This window comes from Schistocerca serialis, chromosome 1, assembly GCF_023864345.2.
Source record: "Schistocerca serialis cubense isolate TAMUIC-IGC-003099 chromosome 1, iqSchSeri2.2, whole genome shotgun sequence".
NCBI classification, from domain to species: Eukaryota; Metazoa; Arthropoda; class Insecta; order Orthoptera; family Acrididae; genus Schistocerca; species Schistocerca serialis.
The window spans coordinates 553,672,969-553,691,899 of record NC_064638.1 but is presented as its reverse complement, the minus strand read 5'-3'; the positions used below and the strand labels follow the sequence as shown (position 1 = coordinate 553,691,899).

Genomic DNA, 18,931 nt, shown 5'->3' with positions numbered 1-18,931 from the left:
AAGTAGGTGCCCCTCAGGGATCTGTACTGGGGCCCTTCCTGTTTCTGATACTGATCAATGACCTCCCCTCGTTTATTAGATCCACCACTGTATTGTATGCAGATGATATGACTTTTCTTCATAGCAGTAACAATCTTATTGATCTTAAAACCTGTGCTGAAAATACACTCACTCATGCAGCATATTGGTTCAGAGCAAATGGTTTCCTGCTAAATGAAAATAAAACTCAGCAGATAATCTTCACTCTAAGAGACAAGCCACTATCTGATGACCCTAGTTCTGTTAAATTCCTGGGAGTTTACTTAGACGAAAAGTTATCCTGGGGCCAACACGTAAACTATATTAGTAGTAAGCTATCTAGAGTAATTTATTTATTAAGACAACTCAGAAATTGTGTACCTGAAACATACATCAGATCATCTTAATTTGCATTTTTCCGAAGTATAATATCATATGTCATTATCTTGTGGGGTAACTGTAGTCATATACATGACATCCTATTATTGCAGAAGAAAGCCATTAGGATAATTACAAATTCTTCACATAAAGCTTACTGCAAACCCTTATTTACTAAACAAAAAATTATGACTGTAATAAACCTCTATATATACAATGTCTTAATCTTTACGAAGAAGAACCTAAAAGATGTTAAACGTGGAGAAAATGCACATTGTTACAACACAAGAAGCATCAAACACATATACACGCCTTACCACAGACTATCAAAATCAATAAATAGCTATGAAGTTACAGGGCACAAACTATTTAATAAGCTGCCACATGCCATACAGGATCTTCCTGAACATACATTCAAAGAAAGACTGCATGAATGGTTTATTGCCCACCCGTTCTATGATATCAATGCATTCTTCAACTGTAAAATGTAGTAATTCAACAGATGACCCACTGTACATTTATTGTAATATAAGCTAAAATATTTCAGTAGTCAATACCTTATCACACTGTATTATAAATTGTAACTTTCCTAAAGACAATAAAATCTTTATTATTATTATTATTATTATTATTATTGTAGCAATATGTGGACATTCACCTGCAAACTAGAAATGAAAGTTGAACAATAGTGCATTGGCCATATCTAACTCTGTATTTTGGGGTGTTGTGAAAAGTGAAAGTAAAAGACTGTGAAACGTAACCGTGCATCTATCGACTACATCATTTATCGTAGTCAGTGTCCAAATTACAAACCCCATTTTTCAGCTGGTGTAGCAACATAGTACGTCGACACTGAGGGCAACAAATGAAGAAATAAAAGTAGGCAGAACCGCTAAAAGATGAAGTGAAGAGGAAAACACTGACAACAGTTGATATATCTACACAGTGGTTACAACAAAATGGATTAATACTGAACAATAAAAAACTGAAACAATATACTACTATCTTGACAAAATGAGTGCAAAAAATGAATGTGAATCTGACATTACCAGGAATTCATTTGGGTTCACAACTGTAATGGGATGTATACACAGAACAATTGTGTAATAAAGTATAGCATGTGATACACTTATTACACAAATTAAAACCTTGTCTGTAAGGAACAGCTTCAGTCTTCTTACTATACTTTGTTCCACTCTCACTCAACTTATGGGAATATCCTATGGGGCAACTCTTCAGGTGTGAGAACAGTACAAAAAACATGCAGTGGGGACTATTATGGGCATTCCAAACTGAGAATCATGCCAGACACATTTCAAACAACTAAAAATATTTACTGTACCTTCTCTCTACATTAAAGCCTCCCTCTTCTCAAGAAATAAACAGCCAGACTTAAACTTACAGAAGTTTTATCCACAGTTATGGAACAAGGGGAAGAATTAATATAGACCTAGAATACATTAGATTAAATAAATCCCAAAATAGTTTCAGATATACTGGCAGAAAACTGTATAATAAACTACCCCTGTCACAGAGATCTGTCATACAATTCCCTTGAGCGATATCCAACAGAAGCGTTTTCTGCAGGCAGCACTGACAGCTGACTGAATGTTTAGCGATATGGCACACTGCAGCCAGACACTGAAATTAGAATGCACTGGGGCCCACGATTGGCAGCCTGTCAAGGCTTCTGGTATCTCCATATACAGCCACATTATGTTCAAAACATACTAATTAACAGCTGTGTTTATGAAATAAATGAATTCTATAATAGTGTGGGATCCTAAATCACAAATTTAATTTTTAATCTAAAATGTAAATGTTATGTTTAATCTTTAATGTAAAATTTCCTTATTATACACCTATCAAAATCCATATCATGTACACGATCAGTGGTTGATGAATAAACATGAACACTTTTTTATTTTATTTATTTATTTATTTATTTTTTAATGCATCCATACCCTGGAATTAAGGTGGACTAACCTGAACAGTGACTCACCAGTCCACGTGCACTATATTCATACTTCACTTATCTAATGGAAGCGTTTGTGTGTGCCATGTTATGAAGCATGCAAACATACATGTATGGGCAAAGGCCTCAGAGTCATGGTGAGAACATCGTTCTGGATGGTAGGGTTGCTCTCCTAAGTTTATTGTCCAGCATTGAACCGGTGAATGGTTTCCTGCACTGTCTATTTAATGACTATTACAGTTTATGATAATATGATTATCAATAATGGTCCCTACAATCAACATGTCATTGCCTATGGCAGCTGAATCTGATGGTGATGGTTTCCACCAAATTGGGGCACTCAGAAAAGCCTTTGACTTGGTAAGTGCAATATGTTCTGAACATGTAAGAAAGAAGTTTTTCTGGTGAAAAACAATAACAATAATGTAGTGTGAAAAATATTATTCTTAAATGTTAAACTGTATGTAACAAGTAGCAGTTATCTGGAAATTTATGTTCAAAACATCACTGAAATAATAATTTTACTTCTCAGTGGAGTAATATATTTTAAGTAATTTTGTCATAGAGGCATAAAACATTAGCCTCATTTATATATTTTTTATATTTGGCATGAAAACTGGTTTTAATGTCTGTTCCTGGAGACTAGGATGGAATACAAGACAAGGGTGGCCTATTTAAAGCATCCATTCATTTTTTCCACCAGTCTCCCTACTGCAAGCCCAGTCTGAGAACCCTTTCTGCAGTTTCTCTAATTTTTTATATTTGGGTCAGATCTTATGTGAGTATTTGTCCATCAAGGTATGATCAAACTACTTATGGGTTACTCTTCTATAAAATTTTTAAAATTGCCGTTAAAGCAGATCAAGTAAACAAATTTTTTCTTGTGCAGAAAGATGAGTAAAAAAAAAAAAAAATGGTAAAAATGTGAATGAAAACACTCCGTTTGACACATGGGCAGATTTACCCATTTAATTTCATAGTTAATGTGACTAACAATTTGCAATGCCTCTACCCATCATTATATGCAAATCTGAATGGATGGTCCAGTTCACAAGTCTAACAGTATCAGTTCAAACAGGACAATCATTGTCATCATTGCCATCTTCAGTCTGAAGACTGGTTTGATGCAGCTCCTCTAACTAGTCTGTCCACAGTGACATTCAGAATAACTTTTTGGATACATGAAAGTTTTCATAAAGAACATAAGTTGCCTGTTACTTTGAATATATCATCCATAAAAAATGGCATTATGTGGGCTGAGACTACTGATAAATACATTTATAACTGTTACTTTACCATATTTATCATTCACTGTCCTCTTCCATGTAATCAATTTATAACTCAGTCTTGTTTGAAATTAGAAGTTAGTTCTTAACTACAACAGTAACACTTTTCCATTTTCAAGACACTGTGTGCTATTTTTATTAACACAGTCAAAAATAGCTTCTATGTTGAGGGATATTATATCAACTTTTGAAATATTAGGCTTGTAGATTAAAACTGAAGAAACTGCAAAAAGGTGGGAATTTAAGCAGATGGGACCTGGATAAACTGACTAAACCAGAGGTTGTACAGAGTTTCAGGGAGAGCATAAGGGAACAATTGTCACGAATGGGGGAAAGAAACACAGTAGAAGAAGAATGGGTAGCTCTGAGGGATGAAGTAGTGAAGGCAGCAGAGGATCAAGTAGGTAAAAAGACGAGAGCTATTAGAAATCCTTGGGTAACAGAAGAAATATTGAATTAAATTGATGAAAGGAGAAAATATAAAAATGCAGTAAATGAAGCAGGTTAAAAGGAATACAAACGTCTCAAAAATGAGATCGACGGGAAGTGCAAAATGGCTAAGCAGGGATGGATAGAGGACAAATGTAAGGATTTAGAGGCTTATCTCACTAGGGGTAAGATAGATACTGCCTACTGGAAAATTAAAGAGACCTTTGGAGAAAAGAGAACCACTTGTAAGAATATCGAGGACTCAGGTGGAAACCCAGTCCTAAGCAAAGAAGGGAAAGCAGAAAGGCGGAAGGAGTATATAGAGGGTCTATACAAAGGCAATGTACTTGAGGACAATATTAGGGAAATGGAAGAGGATGTAGAAGATGAAATGAGAGATAAAATACTGCGCGAAGAGTTTGACAGAGTACTGAAAGACCTGAGTTGAAACAAGGCCCCGGGAGCAGACAACATTCCATTAGAACTACTTACAGCCTTGAGAGAGCCAGTCCTGACAAAACTCTACCATCTGGTGAGCAAGATGTACGAGACAGGCAAAATAAAAACAATGGTCCAAATGGCTCTGAGCGCTATGCGACTTAACTTCTGAGGTCATCAGTCGCCTAGAACTTAGAACTACTTAAACCTAACTAACCTAAGGACATCATACACATCCATGCCTGAGGCAGGATTCGAACCTGCGACCGTAGCGGTCGCTCGGTTCACAGTCAAAATACCCTCAGACTTCAGGAAGAATATAATTATTCCAATCCCAAAGAAAGCAGGTGTTGACAGATGTGAAAATTACCGAACTATCAGTTTGATAAGTCACAGCTGCAAAATACTAACACAAACTCTTTACAGATGAATGGAAAAACTGGTAGAAGCCGACCTCGGGGAAGATCAGTTTGGATTCCGTAGAAATATTGGAACACGTGAGGCAATACCTACCACTTACCTTAGAAGAAAGATTAAGGAAAGGCAAACTTACATTTCTAGCATTTGTAGACTTAGAGAAAGCTTTTGACAATGTTGGCTGGAATACTCTCTTTCAAATTCTAAAGGTGGCAGGGGTAAAATACAGGGAGCGAAAGGCTATTTACATTTTGTACAGAAAGCAGATGGCAGTTGTAAGAGTCGAGGGGTATGAAAGGGAAGCAGTGGTTGGGAAGGGAGTGAGACAGGGTTGTAGCCTCTCCCCAATGTTATTCAATCTGTATATTGAGCAAGCAGTAAAGGAAACAAAAGAAAAATTCAGAGTAGGTATTAAAATCCAGGGAGAAGAAATAAAAACTTTGAGGTTCGCCGATGACATTGTAATTCTGTCAGAGACAGCAAAGGACTTGGAAGAGCAGTTGCACGGAATGGATAGGGTCTTGAAAGGAGGGTATAAGATGATCAACAACAAAAGCAAAATGAGGATAATAGAATGTAGTCGAATTAAGTCAGGTGATGCTGAGGGAATTAGATTAGGAAATGGGACACTTAAAGTAGTAAAGGAGTTTTGCTATTTGGGGAGCAAAATAACTGATGATAGTTGACGTAGAGAGGATATAAAATGTAGACTGGCAATGGCAAGGAAAGCATTTCTGAAGAAGAGAAATTTGTCAACGTCCAGTATAGATTTAAGTGTCGGGAAATCGTTTCTGAAAGTATTTGTATGGGGTGTAGCCATGTATGGAAGTGAAACGTGGACGATAAATAGTTTAGACAAGAAGACAATAGGTTTTGAAATGTGGTGCTACAGAAGAATGTTGAAGATTAGATGGGTAGATCATATAACTAATGAGGAGGTATTGAATAGTATTGGGGAGAAGAGGAGTTTGTGGCACAACTTCACTAGAAGAAGGGATAGGTTGGTAGGACATGTTCTGAGGCATCAAGGGATCACCAATTTAGCATTGGAGGGCAGCGTGGAGGGTAAAAATCTTAGAGGGAGACCAAGAGATGAATACACTAAGCAGATTCAGAAAGATGTGGGCTGCAGTAGGTACTGGGAGATGAAGAAGCTTGCACAGGATAGAGTAGCATGGAGAGCTACATGAAACCAGTCTCAGGACTGAAGACCACAACAACAACAACAACAACAAGCTTGTATGTTTGATGATAATGCCTGAAAATCTTACCTGGAGGTAAAACTGTTAAATGATTTCCGTAAGCTACAATTGTGAAGTAGTGAAGACTGACTGCAAAACATGTACCTCATTTTCTTTCTTATATTATTCAACTCATTTATACAGCTAGAGTAACCACTGCTTAAGACAGAGCTTTAATGGACCAAAAAGATTCTATTTATAAAATATTTATGGTGCTTCTCGTTTTCTAAGTACTTCTACTTTCTCAGTCCACATTTCGTTTGTTCTTATCTTTGATACCTCTTCACAACTTTCATTCTACTCTATCCCCTCCTATTTCATTTAATGTTGTTTAATTTCTGTTCAGTATTATATAATTTCATTTTTGTTTTCAGTAATAATTTTTAGATTTTTTCCCTGCACAGTGACATGATGCCGTTCTTCAACAGTACAGAGCTTTGTGCACATCAAAAGTAATCAAGCATTTACCTTTAACCCTTCTATATGTATATCAAGCAGAGCATGTGTGTGAATGTCAGATCTCCTGCAAAAACCCTGGATTAATTTCACCACAACTTGACACAGTTAACAGCAGGCCTCAGAAGTATCAGCATTGGGGGGTATATAACCACCTAGCAACAACAGAAATGGAGATATGGACATCATCACGGGTTTTATCCTCCAGCTCCTGATGTATAGACTGCCCTGTATGACAGGCATGCTGTTTTGGGAGTAGTATAAGCCTGTTGTATCAACTTGCTTTGCATGGCAGGCTAAGTGTCAGGGGCAAGATATGGTTTTCCAGACCCTGACATGTAAGCTGCCCTGCATGACAGGTGTGTTGGATGAAGAGATAGGAAGAGGCGGCAGGAGGGGATGGATAGAGAGAAGGAGAAAGGAGGGTAGGGACAGACACAGTGACAGGGGGAGGAGGAGGAGGAGGAGATGGAGATGAGAGGATGAGGTGGACAGAGGAAGAGGTGGAAACAGAGACGGAGCAGGTGGTGTGGGAATATTGTGTCAAATGCATGTGGGGGCAAAGCCGTTTTGGAAAGACTCATTACCGATAAAAGAATCTGTTAAGCTGAGTGTTGTGATTTACTTTTTTCCAATGACATTTTTGTAATATCTTACCTTCAAAGAGAAGCAGCATTTTATCTAAATGGTGATATTGCAGGTTTTAAAAATGTCTCCATGAAGTATTAATATTATCTTGGATTAACAGATTCTGTGATAATAACACTCAAAGTGACTAGTTGCATTCTTGCCATCATTCTGTAGTGTTTCCATTATTCTATACTACCAACTATGTATCCAAGTTATGTAGGTGTACAGTTTTATAATATTACTTCTTGCAGGTAGAATTCATTTTCAAAAACTCTGCTTTCCCATCTATCTGTTGATAGGACTGATGGTCTACAGTACCATTTGGTGTATGTGGGAACTGTTTCTTCAAAACTGTAATGGTAGAATGGGGAATGAAAAACAGAAAGAGAGTAATTAGTGGAGGAATTTTTAGACGAGGGATGTTAAAGGATCAGGATACAGAATGAAGGTAAGAGTGAGCAGAATAGGACAGAAAATGGTTAGGTTAGAAGAAGAATGGACAGAGGCCTATAAATGACAAACTCTTAAGACAGGTGAATTGTGGGTGGTTGGATGAGGTAAAGTGAAGAATGGACAGAAAGGGAGGTGATGAGAAGAGCAGTTAGGTTAACCTCTGCTTCTCCTTGTGATGACAGAGGAATGGTGTCAGTGTTCAACTGAAGAGAGATGAGAGTGATACTAAAGAGATATCAGTGATAGTAAAATGAGAGGGAAATGCAGTTAAGGAGGTGAGAATTATTAGTGGCTGATGGCACTAGAATGGATGAAGTTTAGAAGTGGTGTGGTACTGATCCTGTGTTTCTGTATCTGTGTGTCCATTGTTAGTGATTTCTAAAATTATGACAAGCTTTTCGAAGCACATGAGAATTACTCTGGTTCTATCTATTTTAAATACATGAAGACAAACAATACTTCAAGATATTTCACTCAAATACTTTGATTTATTCTTTGTACTCCATAGCAACATTTCAATTTTTCACCACCACTATACTCTCCAGGAATGCAAATGTGTATTTCACAGAAGTATAAATCTAGAGGCTTCACAAAATATCCACCAGTAGTGCTTTTGGTGATGAAATGTGACACAAACTGCATAAGACAATTTGTTTCACACACATTCCATGTCTGTACAATGCTGTGTCAAAAAAGTAATTAAGGCGATCATGTGTAAACCAACTCACAATTGCCAGAGAACAAATAAAATGCAACCATTTCATTCTGACATACAGTTCTAATTTGGTGTTAGTAGTAACTGTTACACTGGAGGGGAAAATGAAAAATGCATTCAGAGTAATGGAAGCTGGCTATTGATTGCTTGATGTAACTGATGATGGCATGATATTTCCACATTGTTTATTAATGTACATAATATACAAACAATTGTATGTAAAAATAATTTGTGATATGTTTAGGAAGTTTCATAAACCTGTGCTGAAAATATATTAAATTTACATATAAATACATTTATATATTACTTTACACATGTACATTTTTATGTTTTAAAATTATTACAATAACACATTTATATTAAGTAAAATAGTTTCATCTCATTTATGAACACACTGAGGAATAAGTATAGAATTCTTTGAGAAATAATGATAATTTACCCTGTGGGTTTAACATGTAACAACACCTCATTAATATAAAAAAATTACAAAAACAACTTACTATACAAGATAAAGTACATCATTTTTATATTACACAGAGTATTTACTTAGTCTCACATGTAATACTGTTCATTTTATTGTTCAAGAATTACCACAAACCTTAAATAGAGTAACACACATTAAGTATTTATGAAATTACATCTTTGGCATAGGGTGATCTTACAATTGGTGTCATAGCACAATTTACAACTAAAAGATGTAAAATATTTCTGATGGCTAAAAGATAACTTGAAAAGAAAATCACAGTTACAGTTTCACGATTGGTCCTCAGTTGTCTGTGGACAAGCTTTCTCATCTGAAAGATCACCACAAGTGTCTTCTCCATCACAGACCTCCTCCCTCATAATGCATCGTCCATTACTGAAAATGAAAATTAAAAAATAAATGAATAAATAAAATGAAGCTGTGCTTGGAGAGTATCACCCTTTACTAATTTTTATTGCAACAGCAGATGCTTGTACTTACTTGCATTCCCACTCATGGCTCTTGCATTCCCCTCCACAACCAAATGGCTCATCTGATTTGTCAGAACAGTCTGCATAACCATCACAGAATTGTGACCGGGGAATGCACTGACCGTCAGTGCATGTAAACTGCTGGGGACTCGGGCATGCTATGAGAAGACAAAGTACCTGCTTCAATATAATTGATTGATGTTGAATTTAGTGAATGCTTTCTGGTTAGCTGTACAATGTCTCAATGATTTCAGATGGATGTTAGTAGTCATCTTACACAAGCCCTCTCAGGCAAGGATACAATGGTGATCATTCTCAGGTGTAATTGTGAGATGGTACTCCACATATATATGTACAATTGTTTCTACATCAAACAATTTTGGTATCTTTATTCCAATTTTTTCTAGAGTTTTTACAGTTCTTTTCCTTTCTTCATATATGGTTCTTGTATGAGTTACTTTTCATTTTTCTATATTTTCGTTTACATTAAATATCTTTAATTCCTGGTTAAGGTTTCATTTCTTATTACATTTCTAAAGGTATATCCCACCATTCTTCTCAGGATATTTGTAATGGATCTCTTCTTTTTCTTTAGAACCCACTCCTCACAACCAAACTATGGCATATGCACTGCAATTACTTTATAAATACTTTTTTTTTTTTTTTTTTTTTTTTTGCAAGTGAAGCAGTTTTAACAAGAACTTCTAAGTGTGACAGATTAACACTTCTATGATGAGTAATGAAAGAAACAAGAATCTATCAAAGGAAATTGTATGTAGTAAGTGACACAGAAACTGTTATATAACATTAAGAATATTACAAAGAAAGTAATCTACTTTAGACACATGTTTAAAATGAATGGCTAGATGAATAAAATAAATACTTGGCTATTACTGAGAAACATAATCAACATCCATCTACACAAGAGACGTCAAGATACACTTATGAAGGATATTTACAAAGTCTGAAGTAATAAAAAGCAACCATCTTATGGGAGAAGAGTACATTAAACTTGTAAGGTTTTGAAGCCAGAGAAATAAATGAGGCTGGAAGAAAGTGTATGGAGGGTTTAAAGCTCACAATATGACAATAAAAAGACAGAAAAAAAACAAAGGAAGAAGAGTCTAAGCTTAAAAAAATTGTAATTAATAATAAGAACTATGGTATTCCACAACAAATCAAATACGTTGGAAAGTAATTACTATCATTAGTGTTTAAAACATACACAAATACACATCCAGTTAGAAGAGTTCTTGATATTTGCACTTACAGAAATACACTCATCAAGACATATGATGGAAATCATTCAGTAATGTTTGTTAGTCTTTCATTAATTCAAGCAAATGTTGTATCATTCCTTATCTTTGCAATTGCCATATTAGAGGTTTATAGAGTATACATGGATAAAAAGAAGAAATCTTTTTACTTGAAGCAGTGTGAAAGAAAAAGTACATACAATTATCAGATACAGGCTGTTCTTAAAAGGTCATCATCTCTTAAGTGCACTGTACATAGACATGCCTAATTGTGAAGTTGAAAAAGTTACTTAGCTATTTACCATTTGTTTTTCCATTTATGGTATGCACCATCAATGACGACGACAGTTTCAGTTTCTGATAAATGTGTTACAAATTCATAATTGGTCTTTCACTAGGTGTTTCAAGAAATATCCAAAAATAATGAAAACTGGCACTGTAACAGCCTGCACTGTGTGTATTATTCAATTGAGTGATTGTTAAATGGATTTTGCCAATAGTAGTACTACTATAAAACTGTACTGAATACTTGGATATGTGCCACAGTACCAGGCCACCAGCCTGCTACACTTAAAATACTCCACCATGGCATCTGCACAAGCTGGCCACCAGAGGCCACCTGTGGTGGGCCACATGATTTGTGCACACGTAATGGCACACACCATACCATCTACCAGAGCCCTCCTCTCTTTATAAATGCAGTGGTGCAAGCAGTTGCTCTCATATTGTGTTCACACTTATCATTAGCAACTGCTTGTATTGGTAACTGGATTGTTTCTATGTTTATGTTATCAACTGTTTTTCGCTAGTATATGGAAGAAGAATAAACTTTAGTTCATTCTGGCTGTGCTGTTGTTTGTGTCTTACAGTACAATACAATTGGCAATGAGACTGTTGTTCACTTTCATGTACTCAGTCTACTTGGTTATTCCTTCAGTTGTTCTGTCTACTGAGACAGTGCTCCAATCTCTCCTCGAGAAGCAACAGGCTTTTATGGTTGCTATTACAAACTTGTCAGCCACATTGACTATCTAGGCCTCCACACCACTAGGGTACCACTTATGATGCAGCCAAAGACTGGGAAGCTTACAAGGAGCACCTGCAGCACAACTCCATTGCTTTTGGTGTCACCGACTCAAATGTGTGTAAGGCTGTGTTTCTTTCTTAGGTTTTGCTTAGAATCTACCAATTGTTGTGCCAGTTAGACCCATTCCAAGAACCTTTGTCACTTTCATTGGACAAAATGTGTAAGTTGTTGTCAAATTATCACCGTAAATGCATGCTTGTCACTGCAGCATGTATAGAGTTCTATGATTGCCTTAAACCGACCCACCAGTCCTATTGGGGTTTGGCAGTTGAATTCCACAGACTCGGTCACAAATTTCAGTTTGTTACTGATGCTTATCATGATTCCCATGCAATTTTTGTGTTCTGTATCATCTTCATTCAGTTGGTTCCCAACAAGCTGGTGTATCAATGCCCACTACAGTGTGAGAATCCATCTTTCGCTGAAGTGTTAAATACTGCTCAGTCTTTCAAGATATCACACGCAGCTGGTAATCTGATTGAGGCTTGGTATTACACTGCTGTGATGGCTTCCATTCCTGGTCATCACTCGTCAGTCAGTTTGTGGAAGAGAATATGGTAGCTGTACAAATTTGGCCTCTGCACCACACTGGACACTGATCTGCCAAACAACCACAACAAATACAGCAACAGCAGTTCACATCTTGGCCATGCCGTTTCATGCAGTATGACAGGGCTGCTTACCCTACGCATTGGGTGAGTTGCATTGACTGTAGGAATAAAGGACAGTCGTCTCCTGCGGACATGGACACAGATGTTAACTGTATGTCTCCAGTGTTTATGAATCAAATATTTTATCAAAGTGTGACTGATGTACAAATTGCTCAGACTACAAGTTTATATGGATGCAGCTGTGACTTTACTGGATTTAATAACTTAAATGAATTTGGGATCTCCGGCATTGTCTACAGTTACTCGACCTTTGGCAAGTTACAATTAGCAGCATTTTCCAATTTAGGGCAATTTAAAGCTCCCACTATGTATAAATCAGTGGTTCATTTCTTGACTTTTGGTAGTGGATGATGCTAGCATCACAAATTTGATCTGGATGCTTTCAGCACTTCTGGTTTCTGCATTTCACATATGATGCACCTCGTTTCCGACCACGTTCCTTACCAGCCGTTAGATTCCTTGTGTTCCGAGTTCTTGTCTCTTTTTCTTGGATGGGCTAGGTTGTGCCACTAATTGTGCAGCCCACATTACCCTGAAATGTAAGGTGCAGCTGCACTTTTTCCATGTGCACCCTGTTCCATTGGCTTTGCATGATCAAGTGAAATCAAAATTGGACACACTGACATCATGGGGTCATATAGCCTATTACATTGGGTGAGTGGTCTATGCTCCTCATGATTGTTAAAAACTTTAATTGTCAGTTTCACCTGTGTGGCAACATTAAAATTTTAGTCAATGCTCAATCTATCATTGACACCTATCCTTTGCTCCGTCTGGATGAGTAATTGTCTAAATTCGGCAGAGGTCAATTTTTTCTCCAAACCTGATCTATCTGATGCCTATTTACAGGTTCCATCTGATGAGGATTCTAAATGGCTCCACATGATTAACATGCTCTTCAGGTTGTGTCAATATTAGAACTCCTACTCAGTATTGGTAGCACACCAGTGACACTTCAATTTGTCATGATGGGTGCATCCACAGAAGAGCACTTACGTAACTTCTGCACCTTGTTCACACACAATCATACGTACAGCAGGGTTGAAGTGCAACTTGACCAAGTTACACTTTTTCAACCATCCATTGTGTATTTGGGGTTTGAGATTTCTCAGAATGGTGTTAAACCATTATGTCTTCATGTTGCCACAGTCACCCTGCTAATGTCAAAGAACTCCAAGCATAAATCTATTATGATTACAAATTTATTCCAGGTGAATTTATGTTGTTCCATCCCCTCCACAAGTTGCTCTGCAAGAACAATCCTTTTCAGCAGACACTTGGCTGCATCTGCATCCACACTTTTGAAATCTAAAACCCATTATGCTCCTCATTTGGCTAGTAAACATCCTAGCCAATGCCTGCTTTTGGCTACAGATACCTCTCAGTATGAACTCCTGGCCATTCACATACATCAATGTGAGGATGGTTCTACATGTTCAATGGCTTGTGAGACAAAGACATTCAACTCTGCTCAGCAGTGCTAAAGCCAAGTTGGAAAACAAATGCTTGCTATTATCTACACCTTCAGCAAGTTTCATGTACAGGTCTAATTTCCACTTCATTATTGACCACAAGTCGTTGGTTTCATTGTTTAATCCTTCTGCTTTGATGCCCAACAAGGCAGCACATCACCTCCAGTGCTGAGCCTCATTTCTGTCTCATTACAACTATGAAATACATTTTTGACCTCCCACACATCATGCCAATACTGATGCACTGTCCTGGCATCCAATGGGACTGGATCTTACTTTTGATCAGGATGAACTACTTCATTTTCACTCGGATGTTGAGGTGCAACCTACTGTGGAAGGGTTTCCTTTTATGGGCTCCAATATTGCAGCTGCTGTCACTGCCTAACTGCCTTTGTGACAAGTCGCTCACCTCATTCAGTGTGGTTGGTCTGCTAGGTCTCCTGGAAGGACTTCTGATCCTTTGTGTACCTATTTTGCCCCAGCACCTTTTGGTATTTGACAATGGTATTCTTTTAGCTATGGATGGGCTGTTGCCTAGGATTGTGATCCGAGCCACTCTATGGTGGACTGGGCTTAGCTTCTACATCAGGGACATTGAGGGGTCTCATGTACCAATTTGGCCCAGCATCAGTGATGACCTTGTATATCTTGTGGTGGTCTGCTCTTAGTGTGTTACCCAACAGGCAGTGTCATGGGAGACACTCTCTCTATGACCTGCACTGCTGCATCTATGGGAATGCATCCAAGCTGATTTCCTAGGCCCCCTCCTACATTCTTACAGGTTGTTGGTTATCAGTGCTTTCTCTATATTTCTATACATCATCTGTTCTCATTCAGCATCAGCAACTATGATTCAGGAACTTTACAAAATGTTTCCTTCTGATGGCTAATGGTGGTCCATAGTTTATGTCTCATGTCTTCCACGATTTGTGTGTCATCGAACGATTACTTATGTGACTGCTCCTACTTTTCACCCCCAAACTAATGATCTTATCCACACATTCAAGGTTCAAATGAAGTACTATGTCACCAACACATCTATGGATGACACCTTGACACATTTCTTTAGGTCCTACAGTTTATAGCAGTGGGGCCTCTGAGTCCAACCCAGATCCTCTATGTTCAGCAGCCATGCACCCTCCAGCCACTCCACCAACACTAGTTGGCATGGCCTCATTGCAGTTCACTCCAGCTTCCACAGTCTGGGCTCATGGGTTTAGCTACCAACCAAAGTGGATTCCAGCTATGATCCACAGCTGCTGAGGCTGCAACCAATGTATGGTGCACACTAGTGATGGGCTGGTAGCATGCCACCGCAGCCAGCTGGGTCCCAATGCCTCAGTGAGGGCCATGGGACCACTGCAGCCTCCTCAGCACCTGTCCTGGCCTTGCGGGATGTCCCTTCTCCAGAGATGGATTTGCCCTCATTGTGGATGTTACCATCTCTTGCCTGCCTTATAGAGTCCAGTCTACCCGGGAGCTGCTGCCTGGCCTTCCAGTGATGTTTTGCTGCCACCAACAATCCTGCCACTGGTCATGCCAGTGCCTTTGGATCCTTCAACACTGGTGTCCCCTGTGCCCTCACCTGAGTGGCTGGCACCTTCACCATCAGCGCAGTCCCACTTTGTTGAGGGAGATGGCATCAAGATGCTACCAGTGCCTTGTCACCAGTCCTTCCATTGGTACTGCAGCCCGTGACCAAGGCCACACAACTTATGCCCCTACTCACTGGTTCTGGCCCACAATCTTCTTCCACCACTGACATCATCTGTGGCATCTTCCACCAAGGCCATGGATGTTTCAACAGTCACCCCAATGCCCGCATCGGCAGAATGTCCTTTCTCCAATAGGGGTGGGTGCTATAACCCTGTGTGTAACACTTTGATGAGCATTACAGTAGCAGGCCACCATCATGCTACACTTTGAATATTTTGTCACTGGCATGTGCGTGTGTCAGCCATTGGAGGTTGCCTGCGGTGAGTCACTTGACACACACACATGGCATGGCATGTGATGCACCATCTACCAGAGCCCTTCTCTTTATAAGTGCAATAAAGCAGGCATTCGCCCTCATATTGTGTTCATACTTATTGTCAGCAACTACTTTTATCAGTACCTGGTTTGTTTATGCTTTTGTGTCTACATTCTCATCCGTTGTTGGAAGAAGAATAAACTTTGTTCATTGTCGCCATGCTGGTATTTGTGTCTTACAGTATGATACAGATACACAAATGCAGACTGACAAATTCCAAAAGAAATATATCATATAGTGTAAGATCTGATAAATATAGAGGCTAGCCAAGAGGCTTACAGCCATGCCCATAGTGTGTTTCATCATTTACTAAGACTTAACATGTTTCACAAGCCTTCAGGCATTTCATTGAAAATGGGAATGTAACTCTGTACAGTTGTAGGAAAAAGTCATTTCTGTTACTCATTTCTCATATGAAGGAGTTGATCAAACATCAGTGTGCTCTGCATTTCTTCACTGCTTGTTGGGGTTCATGTACGTCTTTTATCATAGAAGTGGTTAATCAGTTCCTCAGGTAGGAATACTGCAGTCACCTAGCCACCTGTAGCCTTACTGGAAAATACTGATACTTATATAAAGCAGCCTTCCATTATTTCAGTATATTCACATTTCTCCAGTGCCCGACTCTGCTGATGGTTATATCTGTAAGAGCTTTAACATACAAGAACCAGCACAACATTTTCCTTGCTACTAGATTTGGCATGCCTTTTTTTTATGATTCGCTCTAAGTGTATCTAGTGCAAAACTGTCTTGTATGTTTTCTCCACAGTCATCAAAATGCTCAGGATTTTTGCCTTACACAAAGATCCTAATTTTGAAGTCTTTTAAAACCATCAGTTTATATTCCTAAATGGCAGATATTGCTGAATTGCACATAAATCTTTTGGATCTGCCTTCACATTAAACTTGATAAGCATACTATTAGTAGCCCATCATAAACTGATAAAGTTAATGTTGCTGATGGTGTATGCTATCATTTAAGGCAAACAAGAGTCTTATTAAGTCCATGCATGACAGTTCTCTTGTGATTGGTCCACATTTATCTCTGACTTGCCTATGGCGAATGCATTGTGGGTAAAATGTAATTAGTATTTATGTTGTTACAGTTTGTAATGGATGTTGTTTTGTAAGAGTACTTTTTAACTGGATGCACTCAAACAATATGAAGTAACAGAGGACATGAACTTTTTTAATTAGGCATTTCATTTTTGTTATTTTATTGCCAACTCTATTATGGCTAGGAAAAGGTAGCTAAGAATTTTATATTAATGATTATGAGGTTATGTTTGATGTAACTAAATAAATGCAGTTTCCGTTTTGCCATATGAGATGCACACAGACGTAATGAAAAAACCAGTAATACAATAATGGAATACCTGAGGATTAACAGGTCAACAATATTAGAAAAATTATGCATTTTGTTAAGTATATTTTTCTCAGTAATATGTTAAAAGTGTTATTCGTTGAGGACAGGAGGCAAAGAAATTAATTACTTTATATATGAAGTGTTTTTCTTGTAAATGCTACTGAAGAGTACTTGGGATAATGCATCAGATACTTCCTTAAAAATATATCTTTAACCTGGAAAATTATCAAAAGTCAATGTCACCAATAACATATTTTGGAAGATGACAGACCATACAGTTTCGTCTAACCATACTGATGTGCCATTAAATCTGAATAAAACTGAATCAATCTAAACTTGTGTTGTAAATTTTATGCTAAGATAGTTAAGGTCGAAAGAACTGAAATATTTTACACCACAGGGTACTAATTTACATCATTGTACAGTTAGTTATATGCGATTGATTAACATTTGAATGCATGTTATTTATGTTGCTGTGTATCTTGTCGATGCCATACTGGAAAGTGAGAATGGTTTTTCTGTACTAGGCTACATCTGAGAAATATATCAACTCTGATTCTCATTAAAAAGGAAGAGAAGGTTATGTTGTGGAAAGTGGAAAATAATTTTTATGCACTCTTGTCAGTCAAGTTCATTATTTACAGTTACTACTCGACTTTTTTAAAAAAAAAAAAACTTCAATATTTTTGGCTACACTTCACAGTCAGAGAGAGGGCAGAGTTTTATAAAAAGTATAATTTGACATAGTGGGAACAGAATTCAGGTTTTATTCATATACTGGTTTGAAGTTTACAAAACAGTCAACGGAATACTGAAGAAACATTAAGCATCAGTATTAAGAACCATACATTGTAATGAGGGTAAAAGTAAATTTCACAGCTGAATGCAATTCAATTGAAAAAGGAGTATCAAATATGACAAACAGGTGTATATATAGTCATTCCATTGAGGCATGGCAAAATGATCCTCAAAAGACGTGAATTTTTTCTGTATGACAATCACAATAATTTGAACATAAACTGACTGAAATGAGGTTAGCTGTGGAATAATTTACTGGTCTTAGAATTATGACATGGAGAATAGAGAACAGGTGCAATAACTAAATTGTAAGATAAAAATTGAGGTTAATGTGCAACTTTTTTTTCCCAGGAAACAGACAACATAATGTGTTTCAGTTTTGGCTTTACAGTTTCAGGAAAAATGACTAGAGAAACAAATCTGGCTTGCAGCCTACAAATTACACATTATTATACTAACTAATGCAGTTGAAAAGTTAACAACAAAGGCAAATATTATGGAACTCATATTTAAGATGAGGATAAAAATTCTAATAATGACTCACAGGAATAAATTAGTTAGTGCTCTGTATCTTCTAAGTGCTTCATTATATTTAATTTTTCTACCATGGATTTATTTTTTTCTACACATGGATATGACAGGAATATGACATCAGAGCTCATTTACTATGATTACTGAATTGTTTTATTTAGTCTTCTGATACAATGAGATATGAACATTACACTAGTATAAATACAAAATTGGTTATGTGATGAAGGAACTCTTACAATCTAAATATGATATGCTACATAAGAAGTCTATTTTACTGTGATTACAGACACACATGATGACATTCATCATAAAGAGAGATTCAACTACT

General features: G+C 37.4%; 1 protein-coding gene across 1 annotated transcript in view; it reads right to left on the bottom strand.

Annotated features, from left to right (window-relative positions):
* Window positions 1-8,221: 8,221 nt before the first annotated feature.
* Window positions 8,222-18,931, bottom strand: part of LOC126475337 (uncharacterized) — an 802,694-nt gene continuing 791,984 nt past the window's right edge. Inside the window, exons 12-14 of the mRNA XM_050103141.1 lie at window positions 9,401-9,548; window positions 8,369-9,295; window positions 8,222-8,331 (exon numbers count right to left, since the gene is read on the bottom strand). Of these exons, the coding sequence (XP_049959098.1) occupies window positions 9,190-9,295; window positions 9,401-9,548 (254 nt within the window). The 3' untranslated portion in view covers window positions 8,222-8,331; window positions 8,369-9,189. The remainder of the gene's footprint in view (window positions 8,332-8,368; window positions 9,296-9,400; window positions 9,549-18,931) is intronic.